The sequence below is a fragment of the Microchirus variegatus genome, assembly GCF_963457635.1.
Source record: "Microchirus variegatus genome assembly, chromosome: 1".
Classification (NCBI taxonomy): Eukaryota; Metazoa; Chordata; class Actinopteri; order Pleuronectiformes; family Soleidae; genus Microchirus; species Microchirus variegatus.
Genome location: NC_139802.1, coordinates 9,634,871 through 9,659,374, shown reverse-complemented (window position 1 = coordinate 9,659,374; position 24,504 = coordinate 9,634,871). Strand labels below are relative to the sequence as shown.

At 41.7% G+C, this 24,504-nt stretch overlaps 2 protein-coding genes across 5 annotated transcripts in view; one reads left to right on the top strand and one right to left on the bottom strand.

The window, feature by feature from the left end:
* LOC310933688 (myelin basic protein-like) overlaps nucleotides 1–3,589 on the bottom strand; it is a gene marked incomplete at its 3' end in the record, with an annotated part of 57,885 nt that extends 54,296 nt beyond the window's left edge. For 2 of the 4 annotated variants that reach the window (XM_083897231.1, XM_083897234.1), the window contains exon 1: nucleotides 3,377–3,589. Of the gene's footprint in view, nucleotides 1–2,700; nucleotides 2,829–3,376 lie in introns of those variants that run through there. The other 2 variants (XM_083897232.1, XM_083897233.1) reach the window with 2 other exon arrangements.
* A 10,907-nt stretch (nucleotides 3,590–14,496) lies between these two features.
* Nucleotides 14,497–23,485, top strand: LOC310931662 (galanin receptor type 1-like; the record flags this gene model as incomplete). The annotated part of the gene is made up of 3 exons (XM_083894885.1): nucleotides 14,497–15,153; nucleotides 15,261–15,326; nucleotides 23,165–23,485. The coding sequence occupies 3 exons, from the start codon at nucleotides 14,497–14,499 to the stop codon at nucleotides 23,483–23,485; spliced, it is 1,044 nt and encodes a 347-aa protein (XP_083751011.1).
* Nucleotides 23,486–24,504: the final 1,019 nt, after the last annotated feature.

The following is a 24,504-nucleotide window of genomic DNA, read 5'->3' as shown; positions in this document are numbered from 1 at the left end:
TGGCCCAAAATCAAAATCAGTCTTTTAGTCTCGTAGTCATTTTCTGGATTTTGTTTGTTCACTATTTACCGATCATTTATAAGTATCTATTTATCAATTAGTTGAGGAAAATAATATTTGACCTCCGCCAGAAGGTTTATGTTTCCGCCGGATTTTGTTTGTCTGTCTGTTAGCGACATAACCCGAAAAGTCACGGACGGATTTGGATGAAATTGGGACCAGGAACAAGTGATTCAATTTTGGGCGTGATGCGTGGGGGGGGGTTGAGCTGCCTTGGCGTTGGTCTGCGCTCTCCGAGTGCTTTTCTAGTTTTTGTTTGCAACTGGTTACATCACATCTGCAACCAGAGGGCAGTCTCTCTCTCTCATCAACACTCACTGACAGAATGTTAAACCAAAAACAAAGCCCACCATTTTACACTAATCACGCTATTATCACACGATCGTAATCGCATCTCCTAGATAACAATGCCGGTCTGGTTTCAGTCCAATTCTTGCAGTAAGTGAGGACAGTCATAAACATACAGACTGAACATGAGGAGTGGTGTCAGCTCAGTGATCGGTCAGCTGCGACTGTCTGGCTGAACTGCAGCAGCTCCGACACAGACAGAAGCCTGTTGTTTCCAGCTGTCTGCCAGAAACATAAAAAATCCACGCCCTCTTAATGTAAAATAATCATGGGGGATAAGATAAATTAGTGTATAAACAATTAGATTTTTGAGAAGCCTTTCCCTTTAAAGAGCACATATGGCTCTAAGGGTATATTAGACACTATCCTGAACAACAACAATACTCCCTGGGGTCCAATGTTGTGTATAGCAATTGCTTTGTTATTTCAAGCACTTATCTGTTATGCTTTGTTATGCATGGGCACCCCGTTACTCCCTGGGGTGTTCTCGTGATATAGCCTTCGGCTCAGAACTCCTCAGCGGGGACGCACAACCGCTGCCGCCTGGGGTTTGTGATCTAATAATCCAAGCTCCAGCAACAATCTCACATCTTGTGTATTTTGCAGGCCAAATATATTCAACTCTACCATCTGCTGAGGGGAAAAGAAAAAGGCTGCCATCAAATCCACCACGAGTGACAGCATATACAGTACTGTCAGCACCCTGAGCTGACAGGCAGCACCAACCACGCCTAGGGCGAAACCCCCCCACAAAACTATTGCATTAATGCACAGGGGGTGTTTGTAACCCAGGTAATGTGACTCAACCTGTCTGCCAAGCACAGGCTCAGACAGGACGGGAAGTGAAAAAAAGAGAGGAAGTTTGTGACTGTGAGTCTCCGGGGACGGAAGTTCACTAACCACACTGTATCTCCTGCAAGATGCACATGTGGATGCAGTGCATGTGTGTACAGTGACACAAATATTCAGTGTGTGTGGAAAGACAAAATGTCTAATATGGTAATATGGAAGCTAAACAAAACAACACACCGCATAAGCCCATCTTGTTCATTGAGACAAAGGAATGCCAAGTGAGACACGTGACAGCTGAGTAAACCTCTTGGCATTTTCTCTCCTTGGCTGAGCCGAGGCCAAGCCTGCGAAATGCAAAGGAATGCAGGTAGTCGCTGACAAACACGGCTTTCTCCGAGAGAACTATGTGGAGGTGAAGGCTTTGACTTCTGCCACCTTTCTAGCATTTCTATCGTCGCTCGAAACTTTCTCTGTCTCGTAAATAATCCTTGACGGGCCCAGAAAATCCATTTGATCAAAGATAGAGATATCTATCACATCAGATGTTTAGCTCCAATCTGTTCCCCAAAGTAAAACGTGAGCGCAATCGTGTGTTGTCTGACTGTGACTGAGTCGGTGTGACGTGGTGCAACTGGCAGAAGGAAGAAATAAAACGTTTTTTTCAGCAAAACGTGAAAGAAACGTCATAATTAAACATTTGGGGTTACCTTGCAGAGTGTTCACTGACCTGTGGACACGAGCAGTCTTGTTCAGACATAAGCGGCCACTCATGTGAGAGCACTTTATTTATAGACCATGCATAGCAGTAGTAAGTCAAGAAGCCCCTATCTCGTTTTATACCAAAGTAACAACAATAACAATGAAGCTCAAAGCCATCTGTGGCACAGTATCATCAACAGCAACAGAGGTAAATAGCTGTTTTCTTCTCGCTAACAACGCCTATAGGACGGGTGCAGTGATGTTATACTGAATTTCCTCCAGTTCTTTACGGTGTTAGTTTTGAAGTTGTATCTCCTGGAATCAGAGCCCAGCTTATCCAGAGGATTAAAAAAAATAAAAAAAATAAATGGATACCATATGTCATGAGAAACAACAATGCTATGTATGGGGGGGAAAAAATGCACGGATTAGTCATGTGTGTAACATTCAAGCTGTGATAAAGATGAATTGGTGATTACATTACGTGTCTAATGCAAAGATTATGCTGCCTGTGAGGTTAATTCCAAGTGCACCGGCCATTTAAATGTCACATGACAGCAGCTGTGTGTGTGTGTGATAATGTGGTCACAGCTCAGATTGATTGCTGTGTTATGCAAATAACCTGCTGTGCTTGGAATAAGCAAACGTTTATATACATATATGACAGTCACAGTGATTTGCTTCAGTCAGTCTAAAATCGTTGACACGCTTTGACGCATGTTGCCGTGCGTCATGTAACATGACTGACTACATGTGGCACTATATATATATATATATATGTCGGAAGTGGCGACTACACACCGTTTCCCCGCAGCGCTCCGACAACCAAAACACACGTTTCCGGTAGCAAGCCAGTCGGTATAGCGATCACATGAAATCCTGAACGTTGCCGCAATTTTAGTCTTGCCCGCTTCCCACACACACACGCCGAATTAAAGACAGCAGTCTAGTGTTTGTCAACAAACTTAGACTTTACAACCAAGACTGTGTTGTTTGTTGCTAATAAGCTAAAGACGCGTTAAAGTGCCGGGAAAGTTTATTATGATTGGCTCATAGAGAGAGAGAGAGAGGGGGGAGTGCAGCACGGTGGCGGTTGTAGTAGTGGGGATGGTGTGGGTGGAGGAGGAGGAAGAGGAGGAGGAGGTGGGGGGGGGGCGAGCTGTCAAAACACATGACAAAAGCGGTGTCACGTACTGTTCCTAATTCAACATCCACTACGTGTTTTTTAAACCGACTTGAGTCTGTTTCCGGACATACAGTGACATTATTCCGTATTCGAAACGCGGCGGTTATACGCACTGTAAACAAGTCTGTCCACTGTGGATATACCGTGTCGTTGATGGGACTAAAAAACAAAAAAAAAACAGAACCAAAACAAACACAGTAAAGAGCACAGTAAAGTAGCAGCTGCACACAGCACATGTGTATTATCACTGTTCTCACTGTGGTTATAACGTTACCAGCTCGACACACATACCCTTCTTCTCCGGTTGGTCTGTGTCAGACGCATCCACAGCTCAGCCTCGCACTGGACGGAACCAACTGTCAGTCTTCTCGCTGTCAACAGTGGTCGACGGTGGTCGTCACCAACACCAACACCAAACAATAACGCCCTTTTTTCTTTTCTTTTTTTTCCCTCCCCTGTATAAGGTTTTTCTCCGCCGCCGTAATCACCGGAATCTCCGCGTCTTTCTTTCTTTCTTTCTTTTTTTTTGGGTTCATGAAATGGAAAGGGAAGACAAAAAACAAACACACACACACGTAACTCGTTGCTTCCTGATTTAGGTACAGCGGTGATGATGATGTTTGTAAAGGGGTGGGGCGGAATGCAGCGTTTTTTTACTCCGCCAAGATATGCGGACTAAAGAGGACACGTTGGCGCACGCCTGTGCATGATTAGCGAGCGCACGGTTCACGGCTGGTTAAATAACACGCGCAATTCTTTTTTCTTTTTTTTTTTTATCGTGATTTTGAAATGTTACAGGGAAATGAAGCAAGTATGGTTGTCATCAGCAGAGCCACTCCTCCTCTTTACTGCAACAACGGGTTCTCCCAATGCCTTGCTCAATGGCCACCAAATCAGATACTGATTTCTGAGTCTCTGGTTAGGATTAACCAGTCTTGTATAAAGTACTTAAAGGGACAATGTGTAGTATCTATGGGTTTATATAACCCAAAATCCACTTTTTTTATACATATTATGTGCTCCTGCATTGTCTAGTCGCTGTATAATAGTTTTTGTTTCATTTTTAGTAGTGTTTCAAAAACTAATGTAAAATAACATGGTCGCGGGCCGCTACTGCATAGCCACTGTTAGCAGCGAGACGCCATGTTTCTACCGGAGCCTGTAAGGACAAACGCGAGAGAACAAATCAATCGTCTCCTTACTTGTAGCAGGAAGTCCCGCCTCCTCTCTCTCCGCTTCGTCTGCTACGGCAGTGGTAGCTCGCCCTCTCCCTCGCCTCACGAACCTCATCTGCTGACATGGAGAAAGACGACGAGGACGACATTTGACCAGCTGAGGATACCGTAGCGCTCAGGGAAGGGAGGGGGTGAGCAGAGGAGCAGGTCTTTGTTGTAAATTTCAGCCTCTCCTCTAGATGGCACTATAAACTACTTACTTCACCTTTAAAAGGGATATTTGAGTAAAAGTATTTTACCAGAAAATGACTTTGGTAGAAGTTGAAGTCACTTTTTTTTTTTTAATACTGAAGTAAAAGTCTTAATGTATAAGACATTTACTGTACTTAAGTATGAAAAATAATAGTCTGATATAAAATGTACTTAACTTTTAAGTAAAAGTATTGAAAAAGTGAGGCGTAGCCTTACTAGCCCCATTTACGCGAAGGGAATACGCAGATATTTCCACGCAGTTTGGCCTCTCATTTACACGAAAACCCCGTTTTTTATCACAGAAAACTATTATTTCTTAAAAACTCCGGCCAAAGTGGAGATTTCTGTAAACGCCGGTTATGTGTTGTTATTTGTTGTTGTTGATTCTGAGGATTCTGATTGGCTTGCATGGCTTTATCCTTCTCCCTACGCTGCCGCCCATAGGTTTGGCGGCGCTCGACGGCGTATTTATGCGGCTCGATCAAATGACAACTTTTTTGAAAACAATGTCGTGTGCACGATGTTATTTTTGAAAACGGAGGGGGAGGGAAATATTTTCTCCAGTTTCTCTAAATACCCTGCTATGTATAAACGTGGCCTATGTGTGTCCTTGAGCAAGACACTTAACCCCATGTTGCAGTGTGTGAATGAATATGCCAGATGTGTGATTGGCAAAACTGTAGTGTAAATCAAGACTAAAAAAAGTGCTATATAAATAAAGACCATTACAAAATGAGGAAGTGTTGTGGTGTAAAAGTTGCTAGAAATACAAATAAAGTAAGGTAGCGATACATGCATTTTGTACTTAAGTACAGTAACAAAGTATTTGTACTTTAACAATAGTGTTTCCCAATGCTGCCATCCATGTTTTAGATGTTGCCCTGCTCCAACACACCTTCAGATGATTCAGATGAACAGCTTGTTATCAGGCTTCTGCAGAGCTCAATGATTCGGACATATTCTTTAAACTAAACTGTGCCGATTTGCACCTGGATCAACAACTAACATGACTCGATACACATAAGCACTGGTTTTTACCTGAAAAAAGTGGTTTAGGTGTTATTTACACTTAAAGGTCCCATATTATACCCTATTTCTCCAAGTTAACATAGTTTCCTGGTGTCCTAATGAACATGTCTGTGACATGCTTTGGTCAAAATACCATAAGGATGAAGCACCACAGCAGTTCAATCACCCTGCCAAAACAGCCCTGTTCAGAACGCTCTGTTTAGTAGAGTCTCTTAAAAAATATATAAATAAATAAATAAAACAAAACTTAAGGGACAGGAAATTACATCAGCCACAGAGGCTACTGGGAGCTAACAGCAGTTAGCATTTGGAAACGTGATCATTTGCAGGCTCTAGCAGGCACATTGGCGTCATATATAACATGTATCCACTGGACAGATAAATCCTCTGAGGCTGGAAGTTTGTGTAGAACTCTGTGCTGCACTGTGGAGCCAAGAATAGAACTTTTCACGGACTTCTGGTTTTCAGATACCGTTGCCCTCGTCAGCACTCTCACTTGTTTTAAGGACAAAGCGGAGCTCTGGGAGACTTAGAGGACCACAAAAACATGAGTGAGTCATCTTTTTTCACACTTTGGCTACCGATAGGACCTCCAGAGTCCCAAATATAAGGATTTCAATGATTTCAAAGTTTAAAAAGTTTTTGCTCCAGAAAAGAATCAAATAATCTCCCACCCCACCTTTAATAGCTGTCAAAAATAGACCACAAAAACATGAGTGAGTCATCTGTTTTCACACTTTGGCGACTGGTAGGGCCAGTCCCAAATATGGTATGGTAATAAGTATTAAAATGATTAATGATTAAAGTTGATTTAGCATAATATATAATAATGGTCAAAACTTCAGGCTGTAATGCAATCATGTAGTGATTGTCAGATATATTTAACAGCCTTTGATCGTTGAAATCCAAAAACGACTTGGTCCAATCCCTCCTGTCCCTGAGTCCTGGGAAATGATTATCCTGCTGAGGTGGGGGGGATTGCTGGCAAAACCCCCAATCTGACCATTTTATCAGGGAAGATCAGCCAAACGGCAGAGAAAATGACTCAACATCGTCCGTCATATGATAATAATCCATTAGCTTAGAGCCTGGACCGATTTTGACAGCGATACAATGACTTGTTGTCATGGAAATAGCTGGGCCATCAGTTGAGGTAATAGGCCTAAAACTGGATGGATTATCCATCACAATAACTCAGGGGGGAAAGGGAGTTGTTTGTCATCTCTGTGCCGGCGTTGTGGACGTATGCTTATTGCTGAGAAAAGACGTATGTGTGTTCACATTACCTCAAAGGTAGAATCCACACTTATTGGTTGAAATTGAAACTCCACAAGTGCGTCCTCTTTTTCCGCCACTCGCAGACGAGGACAGATGGCGAATCGCAAGCCTGAAACAGACACATTCTCGCGAGTCGATGATTTTATGTATCGTTCGGTGTTTTGCTTGATTACTTGGTGGAAATAGATCCAGGTGTCTTGCTCTCATCTGTATCTGTCTGGAATGTAATTAGCCTGATTGAAGGTTCCTCATGCATACAGCAGCAACACGGATTTCCTTTCATCCGCGACTAAAAGGTTCATTTAGATGGGAGTTTTAGCCAGCTTCCTGCTACAGTATATGGGTTCAGACTCCCACGCCGCCTTCTGGTTTGTTGGCGTCGAACAGACTGTGGACGTCAGCAGAGTGAAAGTGCATGATGGAAGGAACGGCACCGATGCACACAAACATTCAACTTGAACATTTTTAATTAGATATGTTGTTACTTCAGTGTTTAGAGTTTAGTGTTTTTCACAGACTTAATAAATCCATCAATTATCTATTCCATTAATTATTTTTTTTAGGGATATTTAAGAGGGTGTACCCCACCTTTTGCTGTATGTCAGCTGGGATTGGCACCAGCGTGACCCTTATGTGGAGGATAAAGCAGTTGAAGATGGATGGACGGATGGGAAGAGTACAGCAAAACTAATGATGCGATATAAAGGTGGATGACACATCATTACGCCCACCATTTGTACAATATCTTGGATATAACAGCTGTATTTAGCAGGTGATGGTGTTGTCAGTTCAACTCCAATTCATCTGTCATATCTGAAAAATCCAAGGTAAAAGTACTTAAGTGTTCATTTCAGTGCACTTCGCTGGGAAAAGAATGACTTTGGCATGTGTTTTTTTTTTTTTTTTTTAATTGCACCACATCATCTGATAATGTGGAAAATGGGCGAGGTTAATGAGCCAAACTGCAACCAGCAACCAGGGGGTGATAAAGGTGTCACGTCGCCCATTATTTTGCTAAATCATAACATTTTTTTAATGTCATTATTGAATCATATTTCTCATGCATTTTTTTCGATTCTAATCAGGTTGTTGTGTACTCGCAAGCAAACATTAGTCACTCCTGGAATTGATCGAGTGTGAGTAGTATTTATAGTAGTGTTGGCTTGGGGGGGAACCTCGTTTTAAAACAAATGTTTTTTTTTGTCCTCAGTTAAAATTGAATGCCAAATTGTGATTTGAAGAGGACATATTATGCACAGTAAACTTTTTAATCATTTAAATCCTTATATTTGGGACTCTGGAGGTCCTATCAGTCAGAAAAGTGTGAAAAAAAGATGACTCACTCATGTTTTTGTGGTCCTCCTCAGTCTAAGTAAAGGAGATAAAACATGCGGTGTTGACTTCCGCGCTCACTGGGACGTCACAATGCGCTAAATTCCTGGAATTGTTGTCTCAGAGCTCCGCTTTGTCCGTAAAACACGCGAGAGTGCTGGCGAGGGCAACGGTATCCGAAAACCGTAAGTCTGCAAAAAGTTCTATTCTTGGCTCCACAGAGCAGCACAGAGTCCTACACAAACTTCCAGCCTCAGAGGATTTATCTGTCCAGTGGATACATGTTATATATAAAAGGCAATGTGCTGCTAGAGCCTGTAAATGATCACTTTTTCCAAATGCTAACTGCTGTTAGCTCCCAGTAGCCTCAGTGGCTGATGTCATTTCCTGTCCCTTAAGTTTCGTTTTACTTTTTTTTAAGGTGGACCTAAAGAGATACTACTAAACAGAGTGTTCTGAACAGGGCTGTTTTGGCAGGGTGATTGAACTGCTGTGGTGCTTCATCCTTATGGTTTTTTGACCAAAGCATGTAACAGACATGTTCATTAGGACACCAGGGAACTCGGTTAACTTGGAGAAATAGAGTATAATATGACCCCTTTAACTCAAAGTGCAAGTTTCAAATCATGCAGAGCTCGCTCTTGTCTCTCGTTAAGTGATTTAATAAATGCAAAACCAAGTTACAAAACAACAAATTAATGCAGAAACTACTTACTTCTGATGACGTCTGTACAAAACATACTTGAAGGCATGAGCTAAACATGAAGCAGTGACCGGATGTGTAAAATTGGAAAAGTAATTGAAGAGGCGACCTTATTATGCAAGAGATTTTAGTTTTTTAAATTTAAAATGCGGCGCCTCTTGTTTTTCTCAGGCCAACATGAGTCTTATTAATGTTCAGAGATACTGTGTGCGGGTTTTCAAACAAAAACTACTTCCACAGAGAGGGCACTTCAGGCTGTTTGATGCGCAGTACCACCTAATCTCCACACATTAAGCTAATGACCTTCCAAGAATCCTGATGGATATTAAATGTTGCCTGGTTTCACCTTCTGGGATTTAATCACATCAAAGAGGTGAGGGGGGGGGGAAAAAAAGCTCAGATAACATCGCACAAACAGAGCAAAGCCACAGCAACTGCCAGGCATGGCAATAAATACAAATCACTCACACAGATATACTCTCATCTCACAACGGAGTCTGTATGACAAGGCTGGTGTCTACGGTCGTGGTCGGGGATAAAAAGGATGTTTGCAGCAGATACGGAGAATAAGTATGGATTTCATTCCCAAATATATAAAGGATACAGAGGGATTTAGTGTGGTGTTGTCACTTATTCTACTCTAAATACTTATTATTCCCACTTAGACCAAATTCGAATTATTTCAACATTTTTCTGAGGCCAGACTCCAAGCATAACTTACTTAATTCAAGCGAGAACAACTCCCAGCTCATGAAAATAAAACGTAAAAATGTGCAGAAACTGAGCTGCAAATGTTGAAGCACTGTATTCAAACAGCTTTTGAAAGCGCACAGAGAGAGATGAACCTGCACGACTCTCCTAACATCAACTTAGCTGCTACAGTGTTCTCATTATTGCCACTGATGACTAACCCCCACCAAACACACGGAGAATAAATTAGAGTCACAGACAGCGGCGGTAACAGTAATTTGGCAGAACATAAACACTCAAACACATATTAAAGCATAAACAATAAGTCCTTACTGCGCCGCCTTCAACATAAACAGCCCCATCTAGTGGAAAATCACATTATGCTTAAAAAAAAATATCAACCATGAAACTAACTTTGAGAGTGAACATGGTTTTAAAGGCACATATAAGGTTTAATTAATTTCTCATGACTGTTCAGCCTGTGATGCATTCAGTGACACAGAGTTAATGTCATTATTTGTAACTTATACCTTCCTCATTTATGCCGCACAACACTGAGAGCTTATAGTTGAGTGTTGCAGTGTATTTTTATAGCAGAAATCCAAAATCCCCTGTGGAGTTCTTTTTTTTTTTACTTTTTATGTTCAGTCTTTGAGGTCCAGCAAAGCAATTCATGTGTTTGGCTCAGCCAGGTATTGACAAAAAGTTTGGAAAGTAAGCTGATTCTTACTTTCAGCCATCTCCTTCTTCTTCTTCTTCTCAGGGCCATGTGCTTCGACAAGGTGCCGTTATCTGAAATTGTTTTGTAGTCACAACAAAATAGAGCAAGAAACAGAAAAACAGAGTATACACAGACATTTCTATAGTGGAGTATAGGTAGATAAAAGTAGCAGAACTTACTTCAAAACTTTAAATGACAGGGAATATTGAGAAACACTCATATGAAATAAAGCTATTAAAGGTGGAGTGGGAGATTATTTGAGTCTTTTCTGGAGCAAAAACTTTTTCAACTTTGAAATCATTGAAATCCTTATATTTGGGACTCTGGAGGTCCTATCGGTTGCCAAAGTGTGAAAAAAAGATGACTCACTCATGTTTTTGTGGTCCTCCTCAGTCTAAGTACAGGAGATAAAACACGCAATGTTGACTTCCGTGTTCATTGTGACGTCACAATGCGCTAAATTCCTGGAATTGTTGTCTCGCGGAGCTCCGCTTTGTCCTTAAAACACGCGAGAGTGCTGGCGAGAGAGTCCGCGAAAAGTTCTACTCTTGGCTCCACAGTGCAGCACAGGGTCCCCCACATACATCCAGTGTCAGAGGATTTATCTTTTCCAGTGGATACATGTTATATATGACAACAATGTGCCTGCTAGAGCCTGCAAATAATCACTTTTCCAAATGCTAACCGCTGTTAGCTCATAGTAGCCTCTGTGGCTGATGTCATTTCCTGTCCCTTAAGTTTTACTGCATTTTAATAAAAAATTAACAATGCCAGTCATTTGCCATCACCATCACCATCCAACGGCCCGAAATAATTCATTGGATCGTGATGCATCGATCAAGCTGCCACCTGTGGAAGACAACGCCAGAGCTCGTGTTAGCTTGCTAAATACATACAAGACAGTTGCAGCAACGTTATGGCAGAAAAGGTGCCAACAACACGCGTTGGTTGCAAACGAAAGACTGCTGCAGAGCGAACCAAGACGACCAGAGCAAACATCGGCGCTGCGTTTGTTCGAATCGGTGCAGATCCTGCGCCGGTAGGTTAACTTCATGTCTTTGTGAGTATTTGTTGTTTTTAATCATCATCAGTATCCAAAAAACTTAGCGTCACGGATAAGTACAGAACGTTGACCGAGACGTAGCTTCAGAGGGAAGTCGGTTTGTCCAGGATCTCTTACCCTACCTTTAAGAAAACAATAAAGATGTGCATATATGTGTATCACATAATATACGATGCCCAAAATGTCAATAGTATGCAGTCGGTGTTCTATCATATTATAGTTATTAACCTTATCTGTTTTGTATTGGTTATTGTTGTGCGTCTGACCTTTGGATGACAAATACACAGAGGATTTAGAGGTTTCATGCAATCAAATCATGGCCAGATGACTGACTGCTGTGTTGTGCGTATGTGTGTGTGTGTGTGTGTGTGTGTGCGTGCTCTCCATTCTGCCTGCTGGCTCTCTCCTTCTCTGTGCTGTTTGTGTTTGCATGGAGACACGGAGGATACAGAGCTACTCTGGCAGGCTCTGAATATCAGCCAGGAGCAGAAAACTACTGAATTATTCCGTCCTGACCTGTCCTCACCTGCGCCTTTCAGCTGAGTTGCCATCGACGCTGACAGAGCTCGACGAACCTGTACCCGCTTCATTTTTCGAACGCAGCTGAGACTAATGGGAAACAAACCAGCACAAAGGATGTCAGGAGAGGACCAGAAAGGCAAACAATGGGCAGCGAAAAACACTGTGCCTTCTGACATGGATACAATCTCTGTCCATGAGGAAAGTGCATTTCAATGCTCCGAAATTTAATAAAAAAAAAAATGCAAAAAAAGATGTACAAACCGTACAAACGAATGGAAAAAAATAGTAACTTGCACTGAGTATAGGAGTATGTTCCAGAGATGGAAGGACCCCAGCAAGCACATGCAGTTTGCCTTTTATTTGAATGAAAGTAATTACGTTTGACATCGAAGGTCTATTCGGTGTCCTTTACCCCGAACACTGATTGATTCAATACAACATCATGTTCAGTTGATGAAAGGTTTTGTATTTGCTGTTCTTAACCCTCCGCGTTGATATTTCCCGGGGAAACCAGACAAGCAGCACAAAGCCAGACGACAAAACGAGCAGTTGGGTTTAGAGAGGAAGGCGCTCGCTCAAACGCCTGAGCGAAAAAAAAAAAAAAAAAACCCACACACGCCTACAGAAATGAGACCTTCAAAAATGGTCCATTACCAACATTTTTTTTATGTGGAATGATAATGTGAAAAGGTTCACTCCACCAGACGACATAAATACAGCAACAAATATACAGAGAAAATAGCACTTATATAGCAGTGTGCAGCTTGAGGTGTATATATAATATATATACAGCGATTTTCAGTTTATTGTCGAGCTGCCAATTGGACAATTTCACTGTTTTGGTTCTCTCGCACTACTGTGAGGTCACCGTCATACTCGACGAGGGGGAAATGTTCCTAAAAATTCCAGGCTGCAGAAGCTTCTGAGCACCAAACAACAGAAGACACTTGAGAGAATTATGGAGTAGGTACTGTAGACACCGAAAAACAGAGATAAAAGGAGAGTGAATACTGACAGGCAGCATGACTGTACATAAATATGGATATATGGATAATATCAGTCATAAATTTAGCGTCTGGATATTGAAGCTTGTGTGACGTGAGCATTTGAGTGCTGAATCGCTTTCTGCATGACTTCTTTTCTTTAAAAAAAATTAAATAAAAAATGAAGCACACTTTAAACCCAAGTTTCCCTGCTATCAGAGAGGAGAGGATGACAGTAATGATTATTTCCTCAAAAAAGTAGACCTGAAATGTGCTTTTTTAAGTGAGCAAAATGGCATGATTTGATTCTTCTTTTTTTCTTCTTCTTCTTCTTCTCACAGCACTGAACTATCACATGAAAATTTCATGAGCAGCTTTTCAGCTTGGACTTCAACATGAACCAGTCAGTCTCCGGGGAGGGAATCGGCACATCTCAGGGAGCTCAGCATGACCTTTGAACAAAAAAGGGCCAAATCCTTTTTTTTGTTCCCTTTCTCTCTTTGTTTCTGAAGAATGTGGCACAATTATATATATTTTTTTTGATAATTTCTATAACAAACGCGTGTTTTCTTTTTGCTAATTTTCCTCAAAAATATTTCAGCATCACCTAACGTAAAGAAGAGTTTAGAGTTGGATTCAAATAAATAAAATGTAATAGATCTGTATTTATGTACTCAGATTCAATTTGCACTGAACCCACACTGTATCAAATATCTTCAGACTAATAGAGTCAATTACTCATGTGTAGATCTTATGACTTGTTGAATCTGACATGACACAAGCACATTGCCAGCTCATTTGTTCAGCTCTTCCTTCCTGTTTAATTTACAAAAAAATGCCTTGCTGTGGACTGGTGTGTAAGCAGCCTTTTGCCCTATGTCAGCTGGGATTGGATCCAGCCCTCACGACCCCTCATGAGGAGGATGAAGAGGTAGACAATGCACTGAATGAGCGAGTGAGTATTTCCTCTTTATGACAAAACCAAATGAAACTCAGACAGGGCAATCATAGCAAGACTATAGAGCGAAATAAAGCAATTTGGACAGCCCAGCAGGTGTATAATATCAGTAAAAATCTGAACTACACACTATCAAAACTAAAGGATGTAAGTAAGAAAACGGTAAATTGCCGTGATGGGTACAGGAACATGGAAGAAAAAAAAAAAAACAGCCTCACCGTATCCAAAAGGACATATTTTTTCCTTTTTCCTTTTTTTTTTTTTTGAGAGGTGGTCTAATGAGTGCTGACGTGCATGAGCATAGCCCAACCCCAGCTTTAATGTGAGGGGAAGAGTCCAGGCGCAGAGACACAGGGTGGAGAGTGGAACAGCGCGGTCGGTGCGCAAACGCGCCAGTGCGTAACAGGAGCAGAAGGACGCACATGCTGAAGAGCTGTGTACAACGAAATGCTTTCAACTCACCGCGTTTACTCTTACAGTTTATGTGAGGCTTAAAGGAAGAAATTAGAGGATTTCACCGAAACCTTGAGATAGGATAGACAGACACAAGATGCGCAGGAGCGCACACGGAGGCGCACCGGAATATCGAGACGCCTGCTCTGAAAAACTCCGTGTCATGAAGCAGCAGTGGCGCAAAGACCTTCCGTAGGTCAATGTGGCGACGTCTTAAGTTAAGAAAAGGGAGTTAAAAAAATAAAATAAACAATGAACAGATCAGAGTCTGCTTGGCTCCTGGATGAGCCGCGGAACATCACAGAGGAGGAGGATGAGAAACTTTTGTTCGGGATCGGCACGGATAATTTCATCACGCTGCTGGTCTTCGCGCTCATCTTTACGCTCGGTGTGCTGGGCAACTCCATGGTGATCACCGTCCTGGCGCGGAGCAAACCGGGGAAACCGCGGAGCACCACCAACATATTCATCCTCAACTTGAGCATAGCGGACCTCTCCTACCTGCTCTTCTGCATCCCCTTTCAGTCCACCATCTACATGATGCCAAGTTGGGTCCTGGGCGCATTCATCTGCAAGTTCATCCACTACTTCTTCACCGTGTCCATGCTGGTGAGCATCTTCACCTTGTCTGCCATGTCCGTGGACCGATACATTGCCATCGTGCACTCCAGGAAGTCCTCGACTATCCGGGTGGCAAAGCACGCTTTGGTCGGAGTGGTGGTGATTTGGATACTCTCTCTGGCCATGGCGGCACCTGTCATGTATTACCAGAACATTTTTCACAGGGGTAACGACACCTTCTGCTGGGAAGTTTGGCCAAATCAAAACCAGAGGAAAGTCTACGTCGTTTGCACATTTGTGTTTGGTTATGTGCTGCCCCTGCTGCTGATTTCCTTCTGTTATGCAAAGGTAAGAACAAACTCATTTTTGGGTCAAATCCATGTCGTTATGGGAATTATTGCACTGTGGAAAAAAAAACCGTATATGTCACTTTGCCTTTATTTTCTTACTCACAGGTTTTAAATCACTTGCACAAAAAACTAAGAAATATGTCCAAAAAATCAGAGGCATCAAAGAAAAAGGTATGTGCTGTTCCACTCTTACACGATGTTGCATGTTCTGTAATGATGAGTAGAGTTTTACTTCTTGTGCCATAAGTACTGTGAAATATGATGGAAATGAGGTACGAGGTATGGTGTCAGTCCATAAGTCATGCATCTAATGAAATTTCATCTTTCTTGATTTTCTGTTGACATAATTAGATTCAAAGCAGAGGTTGATGTTTTTGACCTTTTAGTAGAAAACTATACAGTGTGGGGATGAGACTGTCTGTAACATGTGTGGTTATCAGTTGCCTCCAATTCAACAGACAGCTCTCATGAGGTCAAAACTGTGATTATAAATACCATAATACTCATTATTAACTGGCAAAGTGGCCAAAAAGCGATAGAGAGTCGACCTGCACTTCATTATACTTGGTGCAGAGAGGCAGTTATCTGCTGTCACACACTCGATTGTGGACCTGTCTGTCTGTCTGTCCATTGTTCTTCACGGTTGGTCACTTTGGCGACACGATCCTGATAATTGCCTTGTGCTATGAAGCCAGGAGTAAAGGCTCAGGGTCAGCCGGGAGTGTGGAGAGGATGGGTGAGAATATAAATGCAACTTGATTTGCGCCTATACGTCCGTGCAATACTTTGAAACCCCCACAGGAGGAAATGCCAGGAATCTCACATAATGCTGATGATTTACAGCGCTCAGTGTTCAGAGACGGAGCTGCTACACTGACAGCCTCGTGAGAAAAAGTTGTTGCTGAACAATGCGTTAAGACACATACTGTAAATAACCACGGATGGGCAGAACAGAGTAGACAGATTACAGCATAAGTAAGATACTGTCGCACTTTTATTTAATAGCTGAAAACACTAGAAAAAAAAATGGCTTCAAACAACAACAGCAGTAACTATTCCCTACGCTGTTTTCTCTTCATTCCATGCTGTGAAATCATTTTGTGCTGCATTTTTCAGAAGAAACAGGTCAGAGGTCAGAGGTCAGAGATCCCACAGTGACTCAACTCCCCGGCTAATTTCTCCTTGGTCTAATTGAGATCTTGCAACAACAACAAAAAAAACAACATAACCTGTAAAGCTGTAATGTTGCAGTGTGTGTCTCATCACATCGTTGTAAAAAAAAAAAAAAAAGTAGTTCAATACTTTGAAAATGAAGCTTTTGTGCCGAGAGTGTGCACAGATCGATAACCCATCATGTGATCACTTAGTGCAATCATCGCTTAGTCAGAAGAACATTTTTTCGTCTGGTTGGACGTAAGCTTTCGTGACTCATGAAGACAAGAAAGACGTTTCACAGGTGGTTATTAAAGACGCTCGCACAATAACCAAATCCAAACGTAAAGTACGACAGCACTCACCATTGTTCCGACTTAGTCACACTGTTCCAATCTTCTAAAGCAACTGAATAAGAAGACACAGAAGACAATATGAGACAGTCCTTCTAAAATCACGACTCCACATCACTGAATCCTTTCCCCCTTTTTCCTCATGGAATGATGTTTCTTTTTGAGCTCATCATCTGTGACTTTCAGGGATATTTTTCTGCCTGGTTCATTTCTATAGCAAGATATAGATTGTTATGTTTTTTTTCTCCCCATCCTTCCGTCCATCCATTTTCTTCTGCGTATGTGAGGTCAGTCCATATGTGAACTCAAGTAATTCCCAGGCCAGATGAGATATTATTAAATCCCTCCATCACGATTTGGATCCAGGATAGGAACCTGTTTTCACTAACACTAACAGACAGTTGCCCTTCTCCAAAATCCCTCCTCTGGATGTCAAAACACTTTATGGCTAAATTCCAACACCACACAGACCAGAGGAAGTTGAATTTAGCTGACCATCGATGATATTTGGAATGCAGATTGATAATTTCCTCAAAATGTTCTGTCTTCTGTCTTCGGTGACACTAATGACCCATCATTTAAGATGATGTAGAAAACTTCTTGACTTTCGTTATGTACGGTTTGAAATGAAGAACAAATGAACTGTTTACAACTCCGTCCAAATAAGCTGAAGGCTTAGTATTAGTGTTAACATTGGGTTTTTCATTTCGAGGGAACTGCCAGCTGTAGCTGTGGTGCAGCCATTGCGTATCCATTTTCAACCAGTGGGAGTCATTGCAACTGTCATAAACGCTCAGTATCACAGAATGTATGCACACGCTTTATGTGCGGGTGATATAATGTATGCAATAACGTCTCTGTTTTATTATCCAGTCTGCAAGAAAGCAAAAAAAAAACCTAAAAAGGATTCAAACACATTTAAATGTTGTTTTCACTTAATTATGCCATTGGTGTTTTGTTTGTAAGCAAACACACAATAAGGAGGAATGTCCTCAGTTGAAATTTAGGGGGACTGTTTTACAAAAACAAAAAGAAGGAAAAATAAAGGTGTTTAATCAGTAGATTGTGTGGTACTTTTCTCTGCAGCTTTCCTATGCCGCCTGTGAAGCATAATGTCAGTGACAGCTGGGGAGAACAAGGTTACTCCCACTGCCGTTGTGAAATGCAACTTGTATTTTATCAAGCTCACACACTCACACTTGGTATTAGTCGGCACCCTGAAAGGCCACCTCTGCGAAAAAAGTACTAAATCTTTCCCTTAATTCCGTTTTCCTCGTCTTTGAGTGAAGACGTGAGTTATCCGTTTCAATAAGTCTCTCAAAAATCTCTCGTCGTGTTTAGACAAAGGAAAGTCAGACATTATTGTTCCTGAAGCCTCGGTCTCCTCTGCATTTCACTTCTGGGGGAATACCATATTTCATTTGACTTGAATGTTTTCATAAGAGTCTCCGTGATGAACTGAGCGATTTGAAGGCCGGTGATTACCATTTTCGTCTTCGGAGTTTTCATTAGATCATTAGATATGAGCCAGGCATTAAGACACAGCGCACAGATGGTTAGGGATAGTTATGAAAATTATATCCCCTTTAATTCCTCCCCCCCCCCCACGCTTGTTGTATTGAAATTGTTTAACAGCATAAAGTGGGACGAGGACGTTGAATGCTTCAGAACACATAAAACTTATTAGTGACAGCCGAGCGTTACTATGTAATGGCGAGGGAGCGCAGCAACCAATAAAATTCAAAGTGGCTTTCAAAAAGTATATTTCAAAATGACGTGCCAGCTCCATCAGACGATATTTCCAATTATATGTTGGGTCAATGCCCGATTTTCATTTTTTGGAGTCCTTTGGCCCCTTCAGCTGCATTGGTCTTTCGCCTACGAGAAGCAGACGCAGAGCCTTCGACCCGGTGTGGGTCAGACCCCGCCGGTTTTCTCGCGATTTCTCCCACCAGTGCCCTCTCGACTAGATCCCGTCCAACTTGCTCACCAATCCGACTCGTTCAGAACGGTACTGTCCGACTTCATCTGCGAAACTGGCGATAACACATGTGCGTTTGTTGTTGTTTACACGCTTCGATGCTGTTATGATTAGATTGAACAGTAGACAGGAACACAACACGTTACAACATGGAAATCGGCACGGGCACTGACACGCAAAATTGACTTGAAGGTTAATCTAACATTTATGTAACAGTTTTACTTTTAAGTGCAACTTAAAGTGGTAATATTACACCCTATTTCTCCAAGTTAAACTAGTTCCCTGGTGTCCTAATGAACATGTCTGTAACATGCATTGGTCAAAATACCATAAGGATGAAGCACCACAGCAGTTCAATCACCCTGCCAAAACAGCCCTGTTTAGTAGTATCTCTTTAGGTCCACCTTTAAAAAAAGTAAAACAAAACTTAAGGGACAGGAAATGACATCAGTCACAGAGGCTACTGGGAGCTAACAGCAGTTAGTATTTGGAAAAGTGATCATTTGCAGGCTCTAGCAGGCACATTGCTGTCATATATAACATGTATCCACTGGACAGATAAATCCTCTGAGGCTGGAAATTTGTGTAGGACTCTGTGCTGCACTCTGGAGCCAAGAATAGAACTTTTCATGGACTTCTGGTTTTCGGATACCGTTGCCCTCTCCAGCACTCTTGCGTGTTTTTACGGACAAAGTGGAGCTCCGCGAGACAACAATTCATGTAATTTAGCGCATTGTGACGTCCCACTGAGCGGGGAAAGTCAACATCGCTTTTTATCTCCTGTACTTAGACTGAGGAGGACCACAAAAACATGAGTGAGTCATATTTTTTCACACTTTGCCTGCTGACACGGCCTCTAGAGTCACAAATATACATGATTAAAAGTTGATTTTGGATAATATGTCCACTTTAAGTGCAATTCAGACTCATAAGTTGTTCCAACAACAAAACATCATACAGGGGTGGTTTTATACAGAAAATGCCTGGGCATTTGACTGGGATTACTTCGACCAGGGTACTAGACTTTTTATATTTACATAACAGAAGTGGGTGTCACAATCAGTGTTAAAATGATCAATGAATTGTGACTCTGTAAAAATGTGATAAAACATACAGGCCATGCCATCCCTGAATCAATTATTTCAAACATTTTTTTAGTGAGAATGCAGCGACGTTTGACAAGTGAGAGTTACAAGTTGAGACAATAAAGGCGGAGAGGGGAGGTGACACCGAAAGGCACATTTTTTTTTTTTTATGATTTTCAAATTAAATTTTATTGGTTTGCACTTCCTTTGGTGACGCTGCTGTTTATATTAGCCTGAATTATGGCTCTCTGGGAGTTTAGGTGAAGATATAAATGTGTTATGGAGGCAATCCAAACAAAGCAAAGCTGTTGCCACACTGCTACACAAAAAAACTGTGGGAAACCTGTGCATTTGAGTTTGTGTTACGGTAAGATTGATATTGGAGGACAATATTGACCTTTAATTTGAAATTGGTTATAGTCCAGGTGATTTACCTCTGATATGATTGATGAGGTGCAGTTTCATGAAACATTTATCATAAAAAAAAAAATCAATATCAGGGGAAGATCTTAAATTAAAATCATGACCATAAAGCAATTCATCAGACTGATTAAATATTTGCACCAATAATTTTCTCACTTCTCGTCAGTGGTGAGTTTTAGGGTACAAGATGATCCAGTAAATGGATTTTGGTTATTGAAAAATATTCCCACTGTGTTATATTTCCTCGGTGTTGATTGTGTACTTCCAGTGAATGGATAAATGGGAAAAACATGTTTGCCAGTAGTAGCGTAGTCACATACTCCGTACTTACATACGCAAGACACGAAGCAACGTCAGTAACGGCGTTTTTCCCCAGAAAAATAGCTTTTCCCCACATTGATGAGAGCTGTGGGAGTCAAACAAACACAGACAATTGCATAACAGTAAAAACCAAAAGAATGATAATACACAAGAATAAAATAAGCAGATATGAATAGAACCACCACCAACCGTTTCCCACGTTCGGCAGCATTCTGCAATCCTGCTTTTGTGACTCCACATGTTTCTGACACATCGAGTTCAAACGTCAGTTTCTACTTACGCAATAACGCACGTATCATGTTCCATCTTAGTGCTACGCTGTGTTTGTCTGACTTTACTTTACTCCTGCAGCTTTCCGTGCACATTATATAACTTCACACTGATTGCTCCACGGCCAAAGATCTTGACATGCGTTTGCATGATTTCGTTATGATTTATGGCTTTCCTTAATCCAATCCATCTTTATTTGCAGAACACTTTAAAACAACCACGGTGGACCAAATTACTTTTCTTAAGCAAAACAGCAGGGGAATAAAAAAAACCCCCCACTGCATTATAGGTTAATTTCAGTCTTCTGTGTATTTTTTATTTTCAGTGATAGGAACTAATTAGTCCTGGATTAAATCCACTTGCTATCAAGATGCAGTGGAGCAGTCCAGCGGATAAGGCAGCATGTAATTAGAGACCAGCTGTAGACTTCAGCTTTACTTAGATAGTCTATTCCTGAGTGAATAGAGCAACATGCACCTCTTTCAGAAGCTGCATACAATAAGTTAACATAATTGTTAACACGTGTTCAGATAACATTCAGGATTATCTTGTGAGTAATTGTGCAGTTTGTTTGTCTCTACAGCAAACAATGTCAGCTGAGATTGGCACAGCTCCCTCCGGCGACCCTAAGCGGTAGAAGATGGATGGAAAATTATTTCTCAATTTAGTATTTATTTGCAAACACGACATAGGGTTTGGCAGTTATGGCCAAAAGGGTAGTAACACTTATTTTGATCAATCTAGATCAGGGGTGTCAAAACGTTTTCTTTTTTCTTTTTAAAACAAGGGCCAGATTTGATAATGTGAAGATTTCTGGGGGCCAGTGGTCCCTTCAGATCATATAAATGCACTGTTTTATGGTAATTTTATTTTCATTGTCACAATTATATATTTTTTTAAATGGCAATAAGATAAGATAAGATAAGATAAGATAGCTTTATTTATCCCACAGTGGGGAGAGAACAGGGTTTGTAACCATATCTAAGCAACGCAGGAGTGAAAAAATGAAAACAATTCTGCCTTTTTTTCACATCTGGAGTCAGATAAAATAATAATAATAAGAGGTGAATGTAATTATGTGTCTGTCCCAAATGGGTTTTGAAGCAGGGACTTTCTCCTCACCAGACGAGCCATTGGGGGTTACACAAGACAGAAGCCAAATGTCGGTCCCACTCCATCGCAGGCCATAAATAATGCATTATAAAACTGAAGCTGTGGGCTGTATAATATCTAACCAAGGGCCACGATTGGACCGTGGGCCGGACTTTGGACGTGCCTGCTCTAGATTCACATGTCCGCAATAGAGGCCTGAACTGAAACGCTTCCGATTGACTTTAAATGTAGCAGCACCGAGTGTCGCCAAACTGCTTTTTTTGGTTCCATTGCTTTACGTTGCGCACGGCAGACTTTGAGAGCTTGAGCATTAGCCAATCAAATCACATTATGCAAATATTCCAGCACAGGCACGAGCCAGTCAAAACAAGTTACGTCACACGCCGCAAAATTTAACAGGATCCCAAGCATGAAAGTTTGTATCTGGGCCAGTTCTGAAATGAGGGTGAAATAAAAAATATGTTCTGGATTGCAGCTGAATGTGTCAGTTAGATAGTATGATTTATGTGGTGAGAGTTAGACTAATGTCATTTCAGATAAGGGTTGTATGAGGCCATGAATGAGTAAGCACTTCTACTGTTCAGTGTCTGTTGCCTGAGTCGAGAACTGCAGGTACTATTGATATTAGAGTGATTAGAATTAAAGCAGCGCTCAGTATATTTTAGATTTGTACATTTGATCAAATGAAGATAGATTAAGAGTGTGAGTCACTGTCATATATATATGCACCGCACCAACAACCCATCAAGTCTGATACAAGAATTTTTGTATCTTTCAGCTTCATATTTTTCACTAATTTGTTTGTTACTGAAGGACAAATCCTCTGTATACACGCCCAATACCACACAAATGGAAACATTTGGCAGTTCGCCGAAGAACATGGAGGGATTTAGTGGCTAAAAGAGCTTGGCGGGCTTTGTGGAGTCCAAATCACAGCTAGAAGCAAAGTGAATGTTTTACTTCTATTAAGCAGACTGACTCATATCGAAACATAATGTTGCGCCGTGTGTGCCAGACGGGAATTATTCCGTGAAATTAACATAAAAATGAAGTCATTAATTTGATACCGCTGTAAAAAGGTACCTTTCTTACTTTGGATGGAATGATTGTCATAAAAAGATCAGGACAGCAGCAGCGGTAGCAGCAGCAGAATACTAAAAAAGGAAAGTTCTCTTTTAAGGCTTTGTTCCTTTATCCCGTCTTATACTTGAACCTGATTACAGCATGCAAATGTACTCACTGTTTTCCTTGAGGGCCCAGACTAAATCTCTTTCTTTGTGTCCTCTTTCCGACTCATTGGCGGAATCCCAGACGGCTCAGACAGTGCTGGTGGTGGTGGTGGTCTTCTGCCTCTCTTGGCTGCCGCATCACGTCGTCCACCTTTGGGTGGAGTTCGGGACGTTTCCGCTCAACCAGGCCTCCTTTGTGCTGCGGGTGGCCGCCCACTGCCTGGCGTACAGCAACTCGTCCGTCAACCCGGTCATCTACGCCTTCCTGTCCGAGAACTTCAGGAAGGCGTACAAGCAGGTGTTCAAGTGCCAAATCGGCACCAGCGACTACCCGCTCAACGACATTAAAGAGATCCGCAGCAAAGCGGACACGCCGCCTTCGACTAACTGCACCAACGTTTGACTGATCAAGTTTTGGAAGCTGAATTTAGGGCGCGACGAGGTGTGAAGGTGTGACAAGGTCCGTGTAAAGTAATAGTGACAGAGCCTGAGCGGGTGTGTGGATTTTTTTGCTCAGATCGCGGTGAACACCTGCAGTTGTTTAAAGTTTTATTAAAACTGTGAATAGAATTCAAAATTAAATAATTTGGCTACCTTCTGTGTGAAGCCATGGTGTGCATGACAGGATTATATTGGTTTCCTCTCAGTGCATTCACTGGAAAAAAAAAAAAACTGACCTCGGCCACATTATTATGTTGCTTCACTTCATTAAAGCGTGTGAGAACTCCAACAGAAGACGACATGTAACTCAACAAAAAAAAACTATGTTTGATTATTTTCATTCATTAAAATTAAAAACTGCAACAGCCGGAGAGTGTGTGAACAGTCCTGCGGTGGCCACTTTCTCAGCAAAAGGACCTTGAGAATCTCTCATTATTAATCATACTTGTAAAATTGCCAAATTCTGTTAAAGGTCCCATATTATATCCAATTTCTCCAAGTTAAACTAGTTCCCTTGTGTCCTAATGAACGTGTCTGTGACATTGTGGCTTTGGTCAAAATACCATAAGCACCACAGCAGTTCAATCACTCTGCCAAAACAGCCCTGTTAAGAACGCTCTGTTTGGTAGTATCTCTTTAGGGCCGCCTTAAAAAAAAGTACAGGAAATGACATCAGCCACAGGGGCTACTATGAGCTAACAGCAGTTAGCATTTGGAAAAGTGATCATTTGCAGGCTCTAGCAGGCACATTGCTGTCATATTATAACATGTATCCACTGGACAGATAAATCCTCTGAGGCTGGAAGTTTGTGTAGGACTCTGTGCTGCACTGTGGAGCCAAGAATAGAATGTTTTGAGGACTTCGCGGACATCCGGTTTTCGGATGCCGTTGCCCTCGCCAGCACGCTCACGAGCTCTCCATTCAAGGAATTTAGCATCTTGTGAGGTCGCAAGGAGCACGGTCAGTCAACATTGCGTCTT